Source organism: Canis lupus, chromosome 18 (assembly GCF_011100685.1).
Source record: "Canis lupus familiaris isolate Mischka breed German Shepherd chromosome 18, alternate assembly UU_Cfam_GSD_1.0, whole genome shotgun sequence".
Classification (NCBI taxonomy): domain Eukaryota; kingdom Metazoa; phylum Chordata; class Mammalia; order Carnivora; family Canidae; genus Canis; species Canis lupus.
The window spans coordinates 11,040,003-11,062,910 of NC_049239.1; the positions used below are offsets into that span (position 1 = coordinate 11,040,003).

At 40.3% G+C, this 22,908-nt stretch overlaps 1 protein-coding gene across 2 annotated transcripts in view; it reads left to right on the forward strand.

Annotated features, from left to right (window-relative positions):
* VPS41 (VPS41 subunit of HOPS complex) overlaps window positions 1-22,908 on the forward strand; it is a 167,783-nt gene that overhangs the window by 140,637 nt on the left and 4,238 nt on the right. The window contains exons 19-25 of one of the 2 annotated variants that reach the window (XM_038562670.1): window positions 230-374; window positions 2,232-2,273; window positions 2,412-2,462; window positions 4,573-4,710; window positions 12,187-12,241; window positions 14,537-14,677; window positions 16,005-16,141. In XM_038562670.1, coding sequence (XP_038418598.1) covers window positions 230-374; window positions 2,232-2,273; window positions 2,412-2,462; window positions 4,573-4,710; window positions 12,187-12,241; window positions 14,537-14,677; window positions 16,005-16,141 — 709 coding nt within the window. The remainder of the gene's footprint in view (window positions 1-229; window positions 375-2,231; window positions 2,274-2,411; window positions 2,463-4,572; window positions 4,711-12,186; window positions 12,242-14,536; window positions 14,678-16,004; window positions 16,142-22,908) is intronic. The other variant, XM_038562671.1, reaches the window with a different exon arrangement.

Genomic DNA, 22,908 nt, shown 5'->3' on the forward strand with positions numbered 1-22,908 from the left:
TTACTTAAGCATTGTCCATTTTCCGAAATTTTGGTGAGGTGAGAGGCAAGGCTGTGAGAAAGAAGTACATACTGGTCACATACAGTTAAATCCCAAGGAATAGTTTTCCAAATAAAGTTGACTTTCTATTTAAACAAAATTTTTCATAATGCAAAATAATGATTTTTACATGCGTACATGTGTGTTTTAATTAGATGTGTTGATGAATGTAAAAATTTTGTATTACCAGGTACACCTATGACAAAAACTATGGCAATGCTCTGGAAATATACTTAACATTAAGACACAAGGATGTTTTCCAGTTGATCCACAAACATAATCTTTTCAGTTCTATCAAGGATAAAATTGTTTTATTAATGGATTTTGATTCTGAGGTAATGTGTTTCTTATTTAGTACTGACCCTTTATTTTTACTATTCCAAATTTTTAATAATTAGACATCGATTCAAATGCTGGGGTAGTTAATAAATCACATAGTTGGGCTGTACGCTGATCATATTCAGAATGCTGACCCTCACTAGATGTTTTGAATCCTTTACTTGATGTGGTTATTCTGTAAAAGCAATCAGAATTTGATGTGGAACTTTGAAAGTTGTGTGTGCGAAGTAATTTTTTAGTAAAACAATTCACACAATTCATAGAAACAAAGAAACTGGCCATACACTTTGGCTCATTCACCTCTCTTAATTGTATGTCCCAGGATTAAAATCTTAGGTAGATTTCTATTTTGATCCATTTATTGTAATTTTTACTCATTAGCATTCATAGATTTAGCATGTGGTGTTTTCATTGGTCTCAGACATGTGGAATGTGTTATTTTATTGTATGACAAATTCGAACAGTGGATTGCTTGACTAATGAGGTCACCCAGCCTCCACAGTTCACAGTGGTGTGTGTGTGTGTGTGTGTACATTTTTACAAAGGACAGTGATCGAAGTAAAGAAGTTCATAAAACCCAGTACTTCTTCAGAAAATTGAAAGTTTAAAGAGTAGAACCTGTGAAACTCCAGAGGGATTACTTGGATTTTTTTGTTCTATTTAATTGCATTTAAGGGTATTATGCCCTATATTATGTATATGTGTATAAATGTATACTATATATAGATGTGCTGTAGGTTAGTGTTCATAAAGTTAAACTTAATATAAATAGGAGCTAAATCTACTACTTTTTCCTGAAAGATGCTTTTAGCCCTTTTTTTCATAGTGAATGATTCAAGTCCTTAAGGACTACTGATCTAAAAAGAATTAGTGCAGTTGTGAAGAAGTTCAGGTGCAGAGGTTCTGCTTCTTTGCAAAAGGTGATTAAGAGGATGAAGTGCTTCTATAAAATTTAATTACATTTCCCCATATCCATTCTTGCCTTATGCCTACCTCCCCCCTCCATGCCGTGTGTCTCAAGAGCCTAGTTTGGCTTACGTAGCTATAGAAAAAAGATGAATGAGCTGAAACTGATTGCTGTTCAAGAGTATGAACCAAAGTTAAGGAATCATAGTTTTCTAATTAAAAGATACCTTACGGATAATCTCTTTTAACATCCTCCTGTTTTAGAGGGAAAAAATAGAGTGGATAGCTGGGTAGGAGCAGAGTCAGGAGAGCCAGGATGGCACTCAGCCTGGTGGGCTGTCTACCCAGCACTTGTTGTTACAGACACTGTCTCCTTTGTGTTTTATGAAGTGTTCATAGTAAGGAAGTGTTGCAAGTCCATAAGCTTTATATCATTATGAAACTTCAGGTATCTTATTTTTTTTCTGGCTCTAACCCTCCTCTCCATGGAAGACCAGCTCCTGACATCTGTGAAATCTGTAGAGGGACTCAGTGAAGGTTCAGGTGGCAGCAAGCAAAGTTCATTTTTGTGGTCCAGGAAATAATACGGTCTCCATAACTAGCGAGAGTCATATGAGTACTTGTGGAGATATTGCAGATAACATGGAGGTTAAACTGTGCATAGACAAGCTGTATTTTGTTTGGGGAGTGGTAGCAGAATGCTGTTTGAGTGGCATGCAAAACATAGGCCTCAGACTGGGACACGTCTCAAAACACATTCTTCACAGGTATCTCCCTTAAGGGCAACTATAGAGTAAAGGGACCCTTATGTATGGAAAAAAGGGACAAAAAAAAAAAAAAAAGGGACAGCATGTGCAATTCATTGTGTGTGCGCTCTCTTCTCACACAGCAGGTGTCAGTGACTCTGGCTGTTTTTTTTTTTTTTTTTTTTTTTCTTTTTATTCCAGAAAGCTGTTGACATGCTTTTGGACAATGAAGATAAAATTTCAGTGAGTGTCTTTTGTTTTTTATACGTGTTACTAGATGGGAACACCCTTGCCGTAAAGAGGAGAACTGTTTGCCAGATAATCTTGCAGCTATGTTTGTGTCCTCATAAATCAATGTTTACAAACTTCTTTTCTCCTTAGATTAAAAAAGTAGTGGAAGAACTGGAAGATAGACCAGAGTTGCAGCATGTGGTGAGCATAACCACCTTCATTTGCCCTTTTGACTGCACTGTGGGGGCAAGCCACCTTTCAGTTCTGGTGTGGGAGAAGTGGCGTGAGCTCTCTCAGGTCACCCCTCAGCTTGCAAGTTTGACCACCGACAGTATTCCATAACTAGTAAGATATGGCATGTGCTCTGGCCCTGGCTAAGGACTAATTACAGATCAGATTTTTAACTTGGACTCACCATTGGATTGTGATTGAAAAAAAATTCATCCTATTCATGCTTGTGCCACCAAACTGTGCCTAGGAGTAAGTACCTTGCTTCTGTGTTTAACACTAAATATAGTTACACCATAAATTGCAACACCTCCGAAGGATCCAAGACCAGAGCCTCGTTTTTCTGCCCCTCACCCCTCCCGCTTCTCTCATTTGGTCTTGGAGGTAGTACTGTGAAGGCCTATCATTCTAGACTCCCTTGGGAGGCTAGTTTGATTCCTGCATTGCTGTCACCATGAGAAGAAAGCAGGAGTACATGTTATCTGTGTCCTTTAACAATGATAAAAGAGAAAGTCTCAGGGAAAATAGGTGCCAGTAGGACCACGGGCATCCAGTTCAATGGGGGATCTTGTACCTTTGCCCACCTCTGCACTGCAGAAGGAGGAGGCTCGGGATCGAGTTTTTATTCATCAGTCAGTATTACACAAGAACTTTTAAAGACTCTAGGATCGAAGTGTGAGGTACTCTGTTCCATTTTGTTTTAGTCAGTGGTTGTGCAGAAGCCATTGCTATACCATTTGTGATGGGAAATCTGAAGGAGATGGCCTTACCCAAGCAAGGTGCCACTGTGCCGCCCCGCCCCGGGGACTGAGTGATGAAGCAGTGATTTCTAGCCTGTGGAAAGCATAAGACAGGACTGGTGGCAGGTGTCTGTGTGACAGTGTAATTAGTACAGTGCTGAAATGAGGGCACAGCTCCCACTAACATGGCTCATCTTCCCTGTCAGGCAACGGAATGGCTCTGTAAATTTGCCTTGGCGATGTGACACCTTCCCAACCCTGTTTGTGCCTCTGGGAGGCGGCCCCACGTGTCTGGCTCACACACTGACCCAGTGCCAGTGGATAGGTAGGGCCTCCGTCAGATGCCATGGAAGTGCTGGCCACTCTCTGCCTGTCCTCGCCCCAGGGAGACGTGACCAGTTGATCTGAGGAGCTGTTTATCTGTGTGCATATGGCCTGGTTGACTCATTAGTGGAGGTCAAACTCCAGCAAACCTGTGTACAGCGTCAGCTTCAGGGACACACTATAGTGTTCTCTTCCTCACTTTACGTGATTGGCGTGTTCAGGTCTTTCTGCCTCTGGTACTTTATGGGGTGTTCGTTTACATTTAACATTAAGTACACATTGGACATCGATTTCTAACTGATGCATAATATATTGAAAGACTTAATCTTGCCTCTGAGTAGAAAGTGAATGACTCACTTTCTTTGAGGTCCATTGACTTTTTCAGATAGCTAGGGAAAGGACTCAGTTTTGAAAATTGGTTCAGAACACCTGTATTCGTCTTGATTTTTTACCTTCGATGTCCCCAGTATAGGCAACGTTTCATTGCAGACACAGAGCTCAATGAGACTTAACAGAGAGCAGATGCAGAGTGTATGAAAATTAATTTAGCACTTACTGCTTGAGTTTTTAAGAACATGCTCTTGTCTCACTATACCCCTTTTATGTAAAAGACAAGCGAGAATTTTTAGGATTCAGGAAGGCCACTAATCAAGCATTTATTTCTGAAATGATGTGGATGATGGTGAGGATATTAGCAGCTACCATTAACATGTCTCTGGTGCTCAGTAAATGCCAGGCGTATCAATGTAGATCTGAGAGTTTTACAAATGGCAACGCAACCAATCCTCACAATGACCCAGTGAGATTTTGGAAGATAAACTCAGTCACAAAAAGGTTAGTGACTTGTTCAGGTCAGGTGGCTGGTAAGTAGTGGAGCCAGGTCCCTCGAGGCCATTCTAGAGAGAGTGTCAGATTGTCCTGGCTCTCCGTGGAGGCTGGTAGGACTGAACGCAGCAATGTTAAACAGGTATTGCTTTTCATATTTTTATATTCATGGTCTGTTCCTTTGTTCTTTTTAGTATCTGCATAAGCTTTTCAAGAGAGACCATCATAAGGGGCAGCGCTACCATGAAAAACAGATTAGCCTTTATGCTGAATATGATCGACCAAACTTACTTCCCTTTCTCCGAGATAGTACCCATTGCCCACTTGAAAAGGTAAGTCACAGACTTGTCTCACATACTTCCAGTGAAAAAGTTGTCCTTGTTGGTAAGCTGTCGATCATTCTAGTCTTCCTATCACTCATCCATCCCTGTTCAGGGGAAGTGACTGCTGCTGTCAAGGCAGTAGGTTTTTCTGGGGCATTCCGATGAAAATTGGAGGTACTGTTGGCTAAGATTTTGTTGAGGAGCTAAAGCATTTCTGGGTCAGGTTTAATTAAAGGTTTAATCCAGGGTGTAGAACTCTAGATTCTAGCACAGGGAGGTGGATAAAGTCATTTTATTCAACCATCAAGCAAAAATAGTGTCAGGACTCTGAGTCAGTTTAACAGGGTCAGAGTGGGGCCTAAGATCAAGCTGAGTGAGTGACCCAGGCTATCCCAAGCCAGAAGCGGTTGCTCCAGACTCAGGGTCAGTGACTTAGGGTCCTGCACCCCATCTGCTCTCCACATCCATATCATATATTTCTATATTTCTTTATCACACTATGTTCCATTTCTCTATTGTACTAAGTTTTGTTATAATTGTAAAAAGTTACTAGTCTCTTTCCCACTGTCCTGTATATTCTTAAGGGACAAGAAGTCTGTCCCACTCATTTTGGTAAACCCAGCAGCCATGGCACTGTATTAGACACTTATTAAATGTTTGTTGCATCGTGAGTGAGTGAGTGAATGAATCAGTTTTAGGAGCCTGCTGTTGGAACACAGTTGAAACTTCACACATACATACCAGGAAATGGGCAATCTACCCATTTAGCCAATATAGCCACCAGTGTTGTTTACCATGGTTTTTCATACGGTTGGAAAGCTATCTAACATCTGCGGGTATCTTACTAAATTCAGATGGCCAGATAACAAGTACTTTTTAGTCAGCTGTATGTATCAACAAAACAAAAAAATGTATTTGACCCATTAGAGATAGGCATTAAGTTGATAGAGGGACACCTGGGTGGCTCACTCTGTTGAGCATCTGATTCTCACTTTCAGCTCAGGTCCTGCTCTGGTAGTTGTTGGATTGAACCCCAGTGGGGCTCTGTGCTCAGTGCAGACTCTGCTTCAGGTTCTCTCTCCCTGTCTCTCCCCCTCTGCCACTACCCCCTCATGCTCTCCCGCACGCTCTCTCTCAAATAAAATCTTTAAAAAGTTGATAACATGCTGTTTATATGCACTGACAACTTTTATATTTGCCTCTTCAGCCATGTTGATAAATGAATTGGATTTATTATGAACCAGTTTTAGCTGAGTGGCTTTTCAAAATCTTCAGTTAATGAAAAAATATCTTACCTCCATAATAATTTATGAAAAACTTTAACATTTTAAATTTGGAGCCTAAAACATTTTCTCAAGAGTAGATTTGGAAATTTATCATCTTGTTCTAAAAATAAAAGCAAATGTTTCCCTCTTCTCACTACAGAATCTATAATCTAGGGGGACAATGTGAGAATGTCATTCTTTGAACCATGCCCCTTCATTTATATCTCACTCTTTGAGGAAATATCATTTGTTTTCAAGAGTCCAGAGCTGTCTGTGATTGACTCCTCCAACAGAGCCCCACACCCGTGATCAGCAGCCACCCAGGGCTCCTTCTCATTCACTAAACTCAGGTGCAGAGGTGCCACCCAGATTCCAGAATGTTTGTGCTTCTCACACACTTCCAATCCATCTGCTTTACATTTTCCAGTCTCACAGTGCTCAACAGAAGACACTCTATTTTACCTAAAAGGGGAGCATCAGAAAATCGCAACTGACACGTGGCATTCCTAGTATCTAGAACTTGCTTAGAGCATTGTAGAGACCTTTTAGAATTTTTCTGAGAAGAACCAGTTCACACGTAAAAGAACTCAACAAAAGCATAGTGAAACCAATTAGAGTTTAAGTTATCTCATGTTTTCCCCTGAAAGAGAATTTTGAATAAAATGAATTAGAGCTGGTAATGGTAGAAGCGTGCCATTAAAAATAAGTCAGTAATCTACCTTTCTTAGAACTTTCTAGACAAGCTTTCATGTTACAGATCGTTGAGATATCTTTGTAAGAGATTATCTCTCATCAGGATCCATTGTGTATACCCATCTCTATGTTTGTAAAAAAAAATATCTATCATTATCCTTGCTTGGGGACATAAAGCCATGTTAAAGAAGATATTCTGGACTTTATTAACTCATAAAAGATCTCATTCCTTTTCCCTAGAAATAAGAACTTTATATACATTTAATCATCTTAGAGTTAATTCCTTTATGCATACTGAAACTCTGGAAAAAGCTAACAATTCATAAAAAGCAAAGTAGATTTGTCCCCCTTAAATGCATGGCAGGCATGATAAATGAATAAAAGTCATGAGTACAGTTTTTGTTTTGTCTAAAGAGAGACTCAGAAAATTTGGTATCGTTTTCTACTAAATGTAAAGTTAAGAGCTTAAAATTTTAATGCACTCACCAAAAAAAAAATCTTTATTTCAGAAGAGTGTATAGAGTCCTATAGATGTTTTGGTGGTAATTTGGTGTTTGTTTTATTTTAAATGGGAAGTGTTTAGGGTTTCATTATTCGGAGCCTGTTGAGCACCACCACCACCACCACCCTTGTTGATAATTCACTTCGGGCAGCATAGCAGTACTGTCTTCCTCTGATTGTCTGCCTTTGTGAGGATTTGGGTAATTGTTGAGAGGAGGGGTGACTTCAAGTAACAGCTGGTTGAAATCTTCAAGAATCCCAGTCAAACTTAGTTTGTATTGATTGAAATCCCACAATCCATAATATTTGGCCAACAACTTTGTGGAGACCCTGATATCACATCAGAAGCCTTTAAGAAAGTGATGTTCCCAAGGTGGCAGTATTTATCAAAGACCAGAGTTCAGGATTGAAAATCACCACAACTCATAAATCCCAAAATTAACCATAAGCTTTTATGAAATTGTTCCTTCTAAAGGAGATACAGAGGTGGTAGGAATTTATAACACTGACAGCAGTTTAAAAAGACAGTAAAAGTCCTTTGTTTTTGTTGTGCTTTATAACGTGAGCTGTGCTTTCATGTACCTTCTTTTTATTTAATCTCTACAAAAGCGCAGGTAGGTGGATAAAGTCATTTTATTCACAACAAGCTGAGTCTTAAGGAATTGAAAGAAACAACCCAGAGTCTAGAGCTAATAAGTCAGAGAGCCGAGACTTAGAACCTGGATCCCTTAAGTCAGGTCCCCTCTTCTTTCCATGGTTGTGAGGAATCATTTCTCAAGTTTTAAAAATTAATTAAAGAGTCAGTTAAGTATCTGACTCTTGGTGTGAGTTCAGGTCATGATCTCAGGGTCATGAGATCAAGCCCCTTGTTGGCTCCCCACTCACCAGGGAATCTACTTGAGATTCCCTCCCTCTGCCCCATTGCCGGCTCTTGCACACACACTTTCCTTCTCTCTTCCTCTCTCTCTCTCTCCAAAATAAATAAATCTTAAAAAAAAAAAAAAAAAAAGATATTCCTTAGTATTGTAAGAATCATGAAAGTCATCAGTTTTTAAACTGTTAACCCTCCCTTTCTCCAGTAATTTCCAGGTGTGGTCATCAGGTGGTAGTTTACATTTGTGAGCCTCATTTGCCTTATGCCTAGAATAGTTAAAAGCAGAATATCAGCTTTGCAGCTTTGAGAATTTATACCTGAATTTATGATTTCCCTCATATCTAATGGCATTTACAACATGGCAGTATTTATGAATTTGCACGAATAAAGCCAGGAGATGGAAGGTTTACAGATTCCCATTAATGCCATATAAAGATTGGATAAACGATGGCTTGGTCAGGGCTGGGTAGAAATCCTTATTTAATTTATAGTTGATAAGGTACTGGTTAGTCAGCCCCAAATTTCTAACTCTTCCCTTTGCCTTTATACTGAATCAGGAAAAGGAATATTAAAATATTACTTTTGTATAGCTTTTTACTCAGTGTATGTCATTATTCTGTCTTTTCATTTTTACTTTTACTATGATTCTCCCTTTCCATGTGTGTGTCTGTGTCTTCTTCCTCTTGGCTTTAAAAATCTTACTTTCCCTACTCTTTCCTCTAGAGGGAGCACGGTAGCCCAGGAACATTCAAGAATTTGGGGAAACAGTTTATGCTTCACTTGTGTCAAAAATAGAAAAATTCTATGTACCAGAAATTTTTTTTTTTTACATTTTACTCAAAATTTCTAGAGATTTCTAGAATCTCTGCTTTCTCATATATAAGAAAATAATTTCAGATACTGTTAGAAACTAGTCATAAAACATTTAAAAATCTGTGAAATTCAAGTTTCAGGGACTCAGATTATCTTTGACCTTAGCATTACACATCTGCTTGCATTCCAGACCCTCCTTGACTTCAGATTTGCCTTTAAATATTTCTTCTCACAGGACTTGTCATTTTTTATGATAATCTAACAGAGCTTCCAGCAGCACTACCCCCTAGAATGTTGTGCAGTGATGAAAATGTGCTGACATGTGGCAATGAAATAGTTGAAGAGTGTCTAGTAAAAAAAAAAAAAAAAAAAAAAAAAAGAGTGTCTAGTGAGGAACTGAATCGTTAAATTTAAATGGCCTCATATAGCAAATGCCTACTGTCTTAGCTCAGGTGAGCCTGTAGACTACAGAGTCTATGTGGCTTGAGACAAGCATGTTCACAAACGTTCAAGAAAAGGGGGGATGGTTTTGTTGAAAACTTCAGAATGGTACTTTAAGGTGTCAGTAAATTTCCAAGTACAAAATTGGTTTATAGATACTCATCCTTATTCACACTTTCTCTGAACAGTCTACCTATCCACGTGTATTACATTTTCTTGTTTATCTGTGCACACGCAGTCTCACTCAGCCATAAACTGTCCATCTGTATCTCTAGCACCTCACGTGAATCAGGGCACTCGGTTGGTTTCTCAACAACTTTTTGTTGGAATGGTCCCAGGTCCTCTGAACTTCTTATTTTTTGCTGTTTCCTTTCACTACTTCTCTCATGAGTATCCTGTCTCTGCCCTAGTATCATTCCAGAAGGATAGGGAGTTGGTAAGAAAGTTCCATTGATTTATGAGCATGACAGTATAGAGATAAGGCAAATCATATTTTTAATCAAAACTAATGAAGATTTTTCTAAGTGTTAGGATTAGATTCAGCTATGAGTCATAAAAATCCCAAAATAATAATGGCTTCAGTAGAGTAGCAGTTTAGTTCTCTGGCACATGGATATCCTGGTGGCATGGCCCTGCTGATGGCAGCGTGCCACACAGTCGGAGACCTGGCTCTTTTCTCTCATTCCCTCACCTTGTATGACCTTCACCTGGTGCTGTAAGATAGTATTACCCATATTTCCAAGAGCAGATGGGGTGAAAGGACTAAAAATAAGAAAACAAAAGTTGATTCACATTGCTTCTTAGAGAATATTGCCAGAAACTGCTATGTTTCCTCCCTGCGGGGACATCAGTCATACGACTCTCCCATGGCTGAGGAGGCTTGGACATTGTTGTTTAAATTCTGGGCAGTGGGAACCCTGGGTGGCGCAGCGGTTTAGCGCCTGCCTTTGGCCCAGGGCGCGATCCTAGAGACCGGGGATCGAATCCCACGTCGGGCTCCCGGTGCATGGAGCCTGCTTCTCCCTCTGCCTGTGTCTCTGCCTCTCTTTCTCTCTCTCGACTATCATAAATAAATAAAAATAAAATAAAACAAAAATAAAAAAAATAATAAATTCTGGGCAGTCACACAACCCACCTAAAATCTTATTACTGTCTACCCTCTACAATGGGTAGAGGATATTGGGGGGCAGCTTGGCTACCTCTGCCACATAATAGTGTTTCCCCTTCATTGTGACCTTCCAGTCTTCCTACCTCCCCATTTAAATGCTTTGTGTATTTCAGACTCCCCTCATTTCACTGTAATTCTAAAGTAGGATGTTCTTTCCATTTTTATGTTTGGTTCAGAGTCCTCCCCACCCCGCCATGCCCTGAGCCCCCAGCATTGATTTCTATGACCAACATTTTTTCCTCCCTTTTAGCTGTTACTCTCCAACCAGAGACACACACTTAAATATATATATTCTACATAGAAATTTTGAGTCAAAAATTAAATGTCCAAACCAGCTCCTTTATTTCCCAAGAAAAGTCATTGAACTGAAAGAGCTGGTGAGCTTCTGCTGTTCTTTTTTCCCCTTTGGTTCTTGTTTTTAAACAACCCAGTGATCTTCCTCCTGAAACCTTTCCTGCCTGCCCATCTATTTAAGAAAATATTTATTGCACACCACAAGTAGCCAGGCACTGTGCGGGGCACAGGGCTTGAGTCATGTGGTCCCAAGGGTGGAGGGTGGGGAGTGAGGACTGCATTACAGGCAGAAGGGCCACAGTGGAGGGATGAGCCGGGTGTGAGAGAGGTGTTGCTGCCCGAAAAGGCAGGGCAGGTCATGGATATATCGTAGGCCACTGAGAAGATTCTCGGCTGTCAGAGCAGAGCACCAAGGTGGAGCAGTTACATAGCTGGGGTGGGAGATGAGGTTTCTTGGTGATTGCATACTCGTCATGCCACACCCAGTTCAAATGCCACCTCTTCTGTGAAGCTTTTTACAAGAGGGCCACACTGGGGCTCATTCCCCTGTCTTAGCACAGGGTCCTCTATTCATGCTTCCCCTGGTCATGGGATTGGGTGGTATTGCATCTCTGTGAGCCTCCCTGGAGCCTGTGCTCCCTTGGGTGGCTGCATGCTGCTTCCACATGTTCCCCTCCACCCCTTCTCCTCTGTCATCTATATACTGTCATCTCTGCATCTCCATCCCACCTGACCCTCCAGTGTCCAGCAGAATGGATGGTAAATGTGTACCAGTTCATTTGGAATTACTCAGTTATTAATAAACAGTCACCTGTGGAATCCCTCGTTTCTTTACTTGATCTTCTCCTTTCTGATCCTTCTTGATGGTCAGATATGTTCCCCCCTGCCCCAACTTTTGACGGATCATTGAGCAGAATTTTTTCCTAAACCCTGTGAGCTGGCAATAGAAATATTCGGTCTGTCTTTGTGTATTTACCCATCAGAGCTGTGCTCTGTGGAGTCCTGGAAACATGCAGCGGTGACTAGCAAAGCCTTCCTGGAGCTTACACTCCAGTGGGGGGAACAGGGAGCTTGAAGCAGCGACTGGGAATTAGGTGCGGAGCAGTGCTGTGAAGAAACCTAAAAGAGCCTTGAGTGAAAACTTGGTGGGAAAGGCCTTCTTTAGCACCTGGCTTTCTGCTTTTGCTCATGTAGTGTTCTGAGTTGCCTCATATATGTTGTTGGTTAAATTGTGCTCAGTCCTGCACTTATCTGAGAGGCGAATGAGGGCAATCACCAGCAAAACCTAGGATTTGTGTTTTGTTTGCTTATTCTGTTTTGTTTTTAAAGCAAGGCAATGGAAACATCCTTTTAAACTTGTATGTCTAAGTGAATCTATTAATACTTATTCTTGTCTGGTAGCCCACAGTAATGTTCTTACCCTGCTTTATTTGAAGGCTCTTGAGATCTGTCAACAGAGAAACTTCGTAGAAGAGACCGTTTATCTTCTTAGTAAGTAGCTTTACTTTTGGTCCCTGTAAGCTGAGAAACACTGTGGTAACATCATGTACGTTGTCTAAGAGTGGACATGGATTTTAGACCAAAGTCACACAATGCGTAGAGCTAGTCTCTATAAAAATTTAATGCATACAAGGACGTCTGGGTGGCTCAGTGGTTGAGCGTCTGCCTTTGACTCAGGGCGTGGTCTCAGGGTCCTGGGATTGAGTCCCACATTGGGCTCCCTGCAGGAAGCCTGCTTCTCCCTCTGCCTGTGTCTCTGCTTCTCTCTCTCTCTCTGCCTCTCATGAATAAATAATAAAATCTTAAAAAAAAAAAAATAATCTAACTCATACAAAAGGATTCACAGCTCAGTAGAGAAAGAAGCATTATTTAAGAAACGCTATCTACATAACACCTGAGTATTGCACAATAAGCCTGTATCGGCTCACACCTCAAAAATGAATTGTAGAAGGGTTAATTTGTTCTTTTTTTTTTTTTTTTAGCCTCTTTTACCATCATCTTGGTAGAAAATAATGTTCACTGTCAGTAATCACACCTTGAGTAAATGGAGAAAATGCAATGAATATGAAAGTTTTGGAGAGAGGAAAACTTTTTAGTATCATCCAGCTCTCCATTGTTCCCAGGCCTCTGGCACTGCCTCCATATATGTCAGACTTACTTTCACATTCCTCCAAAATGAACCACTTGCATACAAGCAGTGTAGATGCCTGAAGAATTCATAAGTAAGCTCTGTGCAGATATTTGTAGCATAAACGTGGAGTTCAAACTTTAGGTGTTTTTCCAGCATCACTTCCCAGAAAATATGCCAGTGGAGTCCATTTTTGTCATAATGTCATATTGTCTTTGTAGACAAGCAAGTAGGGAACTTATAAAAGGAGACAATCTCCTTTTTTAAAGTTGTAAAAATTTTAAAATCCTATGTACATTTTAAAAATTAACCAATTTTAAGTCCTAAAAAATGGGAATAATATTTGAAGGAAAAACAAAATGTTATAGAAGGTATAACAAATTGGATATCATTTTATTTGCAGGCCAGCAGTTATCATTGATAATGGCTGCTCAGAATGAGAAGGATTCAATTGCTGCCCCTCCTATGAGTAAAGCTTTCTACATATCCTGTATTAAAAACTCCTGGAAACTGCTAAAGCCATTAAAATGCCAGTAGGTCAATAAGCAAAGCATATAGAGATTATTGACCTAATAGAAGCATAGTTGGTAAATGCTTTCATTTCCCAACTATAAGGGTTATTGGAAGGCTTTCCCCCAAATCTGGAAGAGAAGGAAATGAGGTAGCCCTCTGATAGTTGAGTTTGTGTTTGGCACAAAGTGTATCAAAAGACCAAATCCAGAGCTACCTAAAGAGACAGATGGCTCCAAGGCCTTTAAAAGTCTGAACTAGGATCCCTGGGTGGCTCAGTGGTTGAGCGCCTGCCTTCAGCTCAGAGTGTGATCCTGGAGTCCTGGGATCGAGTCCTGCATTGGGCTCCCTGCATGGAGCCTGCTTCTCCCTCTGTCTGTGTCTCTGCCTCTCTCTCTGTCTCTCATGAATAAATAAATAAAATCTTTAAAAATAAAAAAAATAAAAGTCTGAACTATAAGTCTTAACTGTATCTGGGTATGAAGATGTCCAAAAGAAGTATCGATCTGACAGAGGGAAGTAGGAATCTGAGGGACCTGGGTTCAGATTCCAGAGCTGCCAGTTAGTAGCTGTATGATCTTGGCAGGTTACTAATGTTTCTGTATCCTCTTCCATGAAGTAGAAATAATAGTAGAACGTACCTTGTTGGATTATAGTAATTATTAAATGATGTAATTTATGTGAAGCACTTAAATGAGTATATACAGCACAAAGGAAACACCCAGTAAATAGGAGGTAATTGTTTCCGTATGTTAAAAATAGTAAATGCTAATGTCACATAAGAAAATATGCTAAAAAAAATTTTTTTTAAAATATGCTTTTGTCTTAACTTTCAAGACAGAAGAAGATACATAAACAAGAGATATGTTGATTCTTCAAAAAAGTTTTATTAAAACATCCTAAATGTCGGGTGCCTGGGGGTGGCTCAGTTGAGCATCTGCCTTTGGCTCAGATCATGATGGATTGACAACTGCATCAGGCTCCCTGCTCAGTGAGGAGTCTCCTTCTCCCTCTCCCTCTGCTGCTCCTCCTGCTGTGCTCTATCTCTCTCAAATACATACAGAGAGACAGACATACGTACATACATACAAAAAATATTTTAATATTAAAAAGCATTGTAAATGAAGTATTTCTCACATCTTTGCTAGGCCGAATGGGTAATAGCCGAAGTGCCCTGAAGATGATCATGGAGGAATTACATGATGTTGATAAAGCAATTGAATTTGCCAAGGAGCAAGATGATGGAGAACTCTGGGAAGATCTGATTTTATATTCCATCGACAAACCACGTAAGCAGAAAAGCCATCTGTGATCAGACCTGTTTTCTCTCAGTACATTCAGTTATGTCTAGAGTAAGAACTATCTCAAGACACATTGGGTGAAAAATATGGTGAAGTATCCATAATAAAAATAGGCTTGGTACATTATAACGATGTCTAGTACTCCTTCTGTGCAGAGAAGCCTGGAGCCTCATCACTCTGCATTACCTGAATGTGTAAGCAAACAGGTAGTTTGCCTGATGTTATTTGTTCACTGTGTCCCTATGAAGCGTGTTCCTCCATACTGTACCCGGATTGAATAAATGTGATATGACTTCATTTTTTTTTTTTTTTTCAGTTTGAATACAGGGGCATTTGTTTTGAAAATATAAAGCCCTAACCAGTCTCTTTTTAGGGCAGCCTTGAACTGTCACTAGACACTGACCATCTTTGGACATCTGTTGCCCTGACAGTACCTAGTCTCTGTCCTGTCCTGCCCCACTTCCTCAGTGCAGCACCAGGAGTATGTGTGTGTGCGCGCGTGCGCATGTGCAGTGCCTCTGTGTGACTGTCTCCATCAGGTCTCCCGGTTTGGAAAGAAATATACAGGCACCTCTCAGTAACCTGACCCTTTTGTGAAGATCTAGAAATGATTCAGAAACTGGTGGTAGTGATTTAAAGTTGGCCCCCTTCCCACCATTTTTTAGTAAGAAGGCTTATCTGTTTCAGGATTTTCAGGTTTTAGAAACTGCTCTTATGCTTGTATTTTCATAAGAGATACAAGAGGATAATGTGATTCAAGTCAAATTCAGATGTAGATGGTCACAGGCATGTGCATCTTTGAGAATCTAGGTCAGCGTGATAAAGTTGTAACTCACAGATGTCCAAGGAAGCAGGGTGAGCGAAATGGAACACATATGACCTGGGCCTGCAGTCTGCCCTGCTGGTGAATTTGGGCTTTTAGCTTGCTAGTTTTGTGGCCTGAATGAATTAGTTAACCACCCCATTTGCTTTACCTGCAAAAGGGACGAATAACATTTGTACCTTGCAGAATATTGAAGAAAAGTGTGTGACCGCTGAGCCGTAGTGTAAATTCTCTAGAAATGTTAATTGTATCCCTTTGCCACTACCAGCTGTGTTCCAGTAATCACCTCTTCTCCATCTCCTTGTAACTCATGGAGCTCCTCCTATACATCATGAAGTAAAAGGAAAGTTAGTTTTTGAGACTTCAGAAATCCAAATGGTTTTAACACTTACCTTAAAAAAAAAAAAGTAATTTTTTATTTGCATCCCTTTTGGCGTAAAACTGCCTTGTGTGCCTTGCCAACATGCTAATTGTTGTGCTGGTATTCTGCAGCATTTATTACTGGCTTGTTGAACAACATTGGCACGCATGTGGACCCAATCCTACTGATTCACCGTATTAAGGAAGGGATGGAGATTCCCAATTTGAGAGATTCCTTGGTGAAGATTCTGCAAGACTACAATTTACAAGTAAGTATCCTTTCTGGGACAAGTCAGCATGGGGAGTGAGCTGAGTTGACTTTGGATTTTTGGATCTAGGGTTATTTTAGATAACAAAGAATTCAGTTGGATAGATACGTTTTATGTAGGCCCAGGTATTTGGGAAGCTCATGAAGTAGAGAAAATCTCAGCCTTTAAGGAAGCCATCCAATTGTTTAACCATCCCCAAATTTTCTCTCCTTGATGAGCAGGCATTTTTACATTTATGTGGTAGATATGGTATGGTTTTGGGAAGGGTAAGGGGTAGTTAGAGTGGCTGCTAGACCCCTCAAGCCACTTTTAAGTAGAATGAGTATTGTGTCCATTGGGGGGAATAAAAAGGTTTTCAAATAATTTGATAGTTTCCTAGAAGCTACTCAGTAATCCATTGCCTGAAACATGTTTAAATACATGATTTTATTTAACTTTTTGTCTGTTTTCTACACTAGCACAACTTTGTTATCTGTAATAAATCAGAATTTGGGATAAAAGCAATGGAATCCATTATTTTCATATAAACAATTAATATGTTAATTTCAAAGCATCCTAATCTTTTCTTTAAAAGAACCCTCACAATTACTATTTTTCAAGGTGCTGGTAGCTTTGTAGAACTTGAAACTGTTTAAGGCACATTAACAATTGGGACTGTTCTTTCTCTTCTTCACTTGAAAATTAGTTTTTATTATAATAAGGAGGCAAATTGCTTTCCTAGAAACGTAAAGATTTTGCAGGTAGAGCCAGAACATGACATTGTAGGGAGAGAAGTGGTTAGCAGGTTCAGTAGAGAGAGGAGCATCGTGGTGAGGGCTTGTGGGGCCCCCCAGCCACGGTGAGGGTGCAGCATGGGGTGGGACTCAGGTAAGAGGCAGGGGAACAGGACCAGAAGTTGAGGAAGATTGGTGGCATTAAGAAGAGAAGGAAGAGAAAAAAAATAAAAATTAAAAAAAAAAAAAAAAAGAAGGAAGAGATGAAAAGAAATGACAGAGCTGAGGGAATAAGAATGTCAGGCCTGGGAGTGGGATGTTATTACATTAAAATTTCCTTGTGAACTTTTTCAGGAAGCAGGGTGAAGGTCAGGGTCATTGGCATGGAATCAGTCCAGGAATTGTGAGGGCAGTGAATCATCCCCACAGGCATCGAGGGACGGGGCGGGAGGGCAGCAGCTGGGCTCCAGCATTCTCCATGAACCAAGAGGCAAGACACATGAGCACTGGGGCTGTATTGCTGGTAGTTCAGCTTAGAGGAGGAGAGGTTTTCCTGCCTGCAGGATGGAGGAGAACAAGAGCCTTCCTCAGGAGGCTAATGGGGAGTCGGGGTCCTGGGAGAGAATCTGTTCTGCAGAAAGCTTCAAGATATACAGGTGTTTATTTTACAGAGGAATTGGGAGGTTTGCAGACAGCCCAGGGAAACATTCTGGGAGGGAGGAGAGAGTAGGAGAGGAGTGGGTGAATAGACAAGCGGAGCAGCAGGGGGGACCTTGCAATTTGGACAGTGCCCGAGGGCTGCAGGAATGTGGTCCAGGTGGGGAATATGTCACCATTTCCCAGGTGGGAACCGGGCGTTGGGGAAAGTGGTTTCCATGTTGGACCTAAAGCCCTGTCTCTGGGTATGCCAGGACTTGCATGGAGTTTCAAATCCAGATGTATTGAGAAGTCATTTAGGGGTAGTGTCTCTGAGCATCTCTTCACCAGGGGAGGTGACAAAATGATCACTCCTCTGTCCTCCTGCTTAGCAGTGCATGAAGCTTAGCCTCAAGCTTAGAGGTTGAAAATATGCCTTATTTTTACCCCAGCCTCTACAAGGCCTTCAGAAACACCTAATAAATCCCTCTTACGAGGCTCTTAATCCAGAGAACCAAGCTCATGGGCACCATTGGGTTTTACTGCTCATTCATTTTTCATGAATAAATTTGCATAGTTCCGAGTCAACCGGGAATAAAAATAAACTATTAGATGCAAAATGAATTCCGTATAAAAAATCATCTACCAAAACAGTTGTTAAGCCAGTATTTTATCCTCTTTGTTATATTTTTAAATGTACTGAGAGCTTTTCCTTAGGAGGTGTAAGTATGCAGTAAGTATGATGTGTGGAGGAACTAGGAGTGACTTAGCCAGTGGATCCCAATAACTGACCAGGGAATGGCTTCTGGGACGAGGAGAGGGACCCTTGGGGAAGGTGGCTGAATCTGTAAGAACTGCACCACCATCTCCGCTGTGGCTCAGACATCAAGTTGGAAGGGCTCCTGCTTCTTTCTTACATATGAAGAAAGAGTTTGGAAGTTTTTTCTATGGAAAAGGCTACTATTGCATTAATGACTTTTTTTTTTTTTAAGATTTTATTTATTTATTCATAAAAGACACAGAGAAAGAGGCAGAGGGAGAAGCAGGCTCCATGCAGGAAGCCTGATGTGGGACTCGATCCCAGGACTCCAGGACTGCTCAACCGCTAGCTACCCAGGCATCCCCATTAATGACCATTTATTTTCTTTCTCTGGGCCACTTGTTAAGAGATCGCCATAAAAATAATTTATAGAGCATTTTGAAGTGTCTAGAAAAGTTTTACATACCTGTTTTTGACTCTCTAGTTTCTTTTGTTTGTTCCATAAAAGTATAGTTTATTTGCACACATTCTCACAGAATAAAAATGGCTAGCCCTGTTAATCCCAAAAATTGGGGGGAGGGGAATTTTAGAGATTCACAGTTTTTTGTTTGTTTTGTTTTGTTTAAGATTTTACTTATTTATTCATGAGAGACACAGAGGGAGAGGCAGAGACAGGCAGAGGGAGAAGCAGGCTCCATGCAGGGAGGCTAATGCGGGACTTAATCCCAGATCCCCGGATCACGACCTGAGCCAAAGGCAGGTGCCCAACGTTGAGCCACCCAGGCGTTCGAGATTCACGAATTTGTAAGAACCTGGAGCCTCCTCTGCTGGGATGGGGCAGTGGGGAAGGGCCCCGGGGCCTCTTGTAAACCTTTCAGCAAACCTGAGGATCTGAGGTCAGGTGTCAGGGAAAGAAAGGGCTTCTTGGGACCTCTTGCTCATCTGCCTTGGGGATATCTCAGCAGATTTACAATGAAGCATTCTGCCCTGGGAAACCTATTTGGGCCACTGAGAATGTGTCCGGGAGCTCGCTCACTAGCTAATTGGAAACAGAAGGCAAGAAAAATGGGAAAAAACTTTAAAATGAGTATCACTCCTTGTTTTAAAATCTTGTTTTCTAAAATGCAACAACTTTCTTCAACTGAAGTTCAGTATGAGGTGTGTTAGAGGTCTGTGATGTCGTTAAAAAGAAGGAAGACACATCCTCAGCCGCGATTGCAGTGTTGAAGTTCTACAGTTTACTTCGTCATAGATATATGTCATATGTGTTTATACCTTGTTACACTGTTAGTGTAATTACTCAGCAACTGTTAGACGCTTCATGAAGTCAGTGAGATAAAAGTAGCCCTTATTGTCCTTTATAAACTTGAAATGTTTCTAGGCCGGATTTCAAGGACAGAATAGCTTTTATTTTGATATGAAATTATTTGCAAAACAGTATGGCATAAATGATATTTCAATGTTGACATTAAGCTAACAACAGTTTCCAAATTATTTTTATGCTGTAAACTTATTTTTATACTTTATATTTTTAAAATATTTTTATTTATAAAGTTAGCATTCATGTCTTTTTTTTTTTTTTTTTTTTTTAATGTTCCTCAGGAATTCCAACATCTATGTTCTCACTGCCTTTTTTGACTGTCATTTCATCACAGAGCAGTCACTAGGACCTGTCATCTCTGTTTGCCAGATGGGAAGACTGTCTCAAAGTGGTTTTATTTACACTTTGCCAGTGTGGGATGGTGATGAATTGGGCTTGACCCCACATCCTCTGACTACATCTTGGGTAGACCACCAGTTGTTCCGTGGCACTCTGGAGATGCATTCATGGTCCTGGCATGTTATGACAACAGACGAGTACACGGGGTTGAACAAGCAGTCTATTTGAAGAGCAGTGGGCACGGTGTTTGCAGAGCTGGAGTCCAGTCCTGGCTTTCCCAGCAACAAGACTGGTGACCTTTGGGAGGGCACCTCATCTTCCTGGATCTCAGTTTTCCCATTAGATTAAATGAGTGTTTGTCAAGCGTGGCTCCACATCAGAATTATCTAAATTCTTTAAAAAATTACTTAGTTTCAGGTGCCACCCCAGATCTGCTGGATTAGAATCTCTGAGGGAGGACTAGGGGGTCATGTCCTTCAACCATCTTGAGATTTCTTAGGCTCAGCCTGGCACACGTATGTGCATTGACATTCAACCTTGAGGAACCTCAAGATTTGGTAATCTCTAAAGTATCTTCTGTGTCTCACGTTCTTATGCCTTTCTGCTGTGCCACAGTTTTGTATTATTCCTCATCTCTCTCTACTTTGAGATCCAGAGATAAATTAAGAGGAATAGTGACTTTTTTCTTACCTACCTATTTTGGGACTCACATGGGTTTCTTTTCATTCACAGTACATAAGCTCTTAATTTCTTCTAAGAGATATTTTTAAATGTATATAGATCCCTGAGATAAACTTTTAAAATGGACTTTTTCCTTTCAGATTGTTTTTATTTGGCCTCATAACAGCTTTTAGGTGACCTAAGTGGCCCGTGACAACCAGCTCTGGCTTCTTTAATCAGTCTGGCATATGTATACTTTGTGCTGTTGTTATCTGCAGATAGGATTGTATTTGTAATATTGGTTTTGAACTTCAACATGAGACCTTTGAGCCTTCCTATCTTTTCCTTATTTCTCTGCAGTTCATCATGTTTGATGATAATCCCAACAAAAAGAAAAGTTTTTCCAATTAGAATTCAGATCCCATAGCATCATAGCCTATATGCTGGGTGAGGAATGAGGTAAATGGTTTCCCAGGCTACCTCTTGTATCATACTGGGGCTTGTAAACCCAGGTAACTATGTGTCATTTTGCAATTCTAATGAGAAGCACTGCAGTATGAACAAGGCAATGTCAGCAAGAAGTTCAACATTCAAAGAATCTTTTAAAATAAAAAATTCAAAAACTCTGTAATTTTTATGGCATTTTTCCCACAGCAGCTGTTTCTAATAAGCCATAGTAACTTCACTGATGTACAGTTCTTTTATTGCGCTATAGAATATCTGAGTCCAGTGCTTTTTCCTTTTCATTGGGATGATTATCAATGATGATGAACTACAAAGAAATAAGGAAAAAGACGGAGAATCTAAAGTCTCATGTTGGTTTTCAACAGCTATTTTATAAATAGATACTTAAATTTATGATACAACAAGGTATGCTTATAACAGATTGCTTATAGACCCTCCTAGTGGCTGTCTTGAAAATAATGAGGATAAAGGTAATGCTGAAAAGCCTTGAACTATGGAGAAAACAGTGTAATAACAAGAAAACAAGAGTTGCTGAGAAGAATGTGTGAGAAGAAAAAAATTTTAAAAAGTCCCATAAGAAAAATGAACCTCTGAAAGATAATATTGTACTTGCCTTGCAATGCCCACAAGTACTTTTTAAGATGAAGGCTTGATGCCATTATGAAGTTGAGGAAAGACAAGACCAGTGGTTTACTTACCTTGGTGAAATTCTAATAGGAGATAGAAATTCTAATTTGAGATTTAGATTACACAGAAGAATGAAAAATGATATGACAATCTTAATATTTCCAAGAACTGGAAAACACTAGATCAATCTCAAAGGCATTATTAACAAGTCCATTTAAAACACAGACATGAAAGAAAAAAAATAGGTCCTGTAAGGAAAAGTAGAACAATATGAACAGAAAATAAGAATATTCGAAAAGTAACCCAATAGAACTCTTTGAAACTATGTGTGTATTCACTTAAACTGTCAATTCAGTGCAAGGTCAGTAGCAGATTGGACGCAGCAGAAGGGAAGAATTAACTGGAAGATCTGATGAAATTGTTCAGTAGGCAGCACAGAGTAATTAAGAGATAGAAGATACAAGAGTGGCTCACAGAGACATGGAGGTTAGACTGCACATGTCCTCAACCACTTCTTGTGGAGAAGAGAATCAGAAGATTAACAGGAAAACAAAGTTGATCAAGAAAATAGAAGATATATATATGTAATATATATATCAGGAACAAACAAGGGGGACATAACTAGAGATGCAGACAAGATTTAAAAAATAAGTAAATGCTACAATTTTGGCATATTTGAACACTCAAATAGTTGTCAAAGAAAATACAAATTACCAACTTTAAAGAGCAAGTAGACCTATAGTCATTAAATCAGTAGTCAGAACATAAAGCTACAATAAAAGTATCTCCAGAATCTGGATGTCAGCTCTGGGTTTTTGTTTTGTTTTTAATATTCACCTTGACTGGGGAAAAGGCCCCTGGGCTACATTCACCCACAACCCATGCTTTCTGGGATTTGAGAAGAGCATGTGTTAGTGTAGATGCCTGGGAATAGCACATTCCAGGTGTATTCCCTGACTCCCCTTCTCAGTGGCATGAATCAAAAACTTGACATCAGGACACCCACAGTTCTAGAGGTGAGAGTGACCTCAGTATGAAGAAAGGCAGTATGCATCTCTGAGAGCAGCATTCACTGTGACCCAGAGCTGGACCGCAGTGGCATGGTGATGCTGTCATGTGAATCTCATGGCAGTTATAGCTGACTGCATGGAAATCCTGCAGGAAGAGCCATCAGGCCAGAAAGGTGGGCCTCAGACAGTGCAATACAGAGCCTCTCTGCCCTTCGGGCCTTGAATGCCTCCCTCTT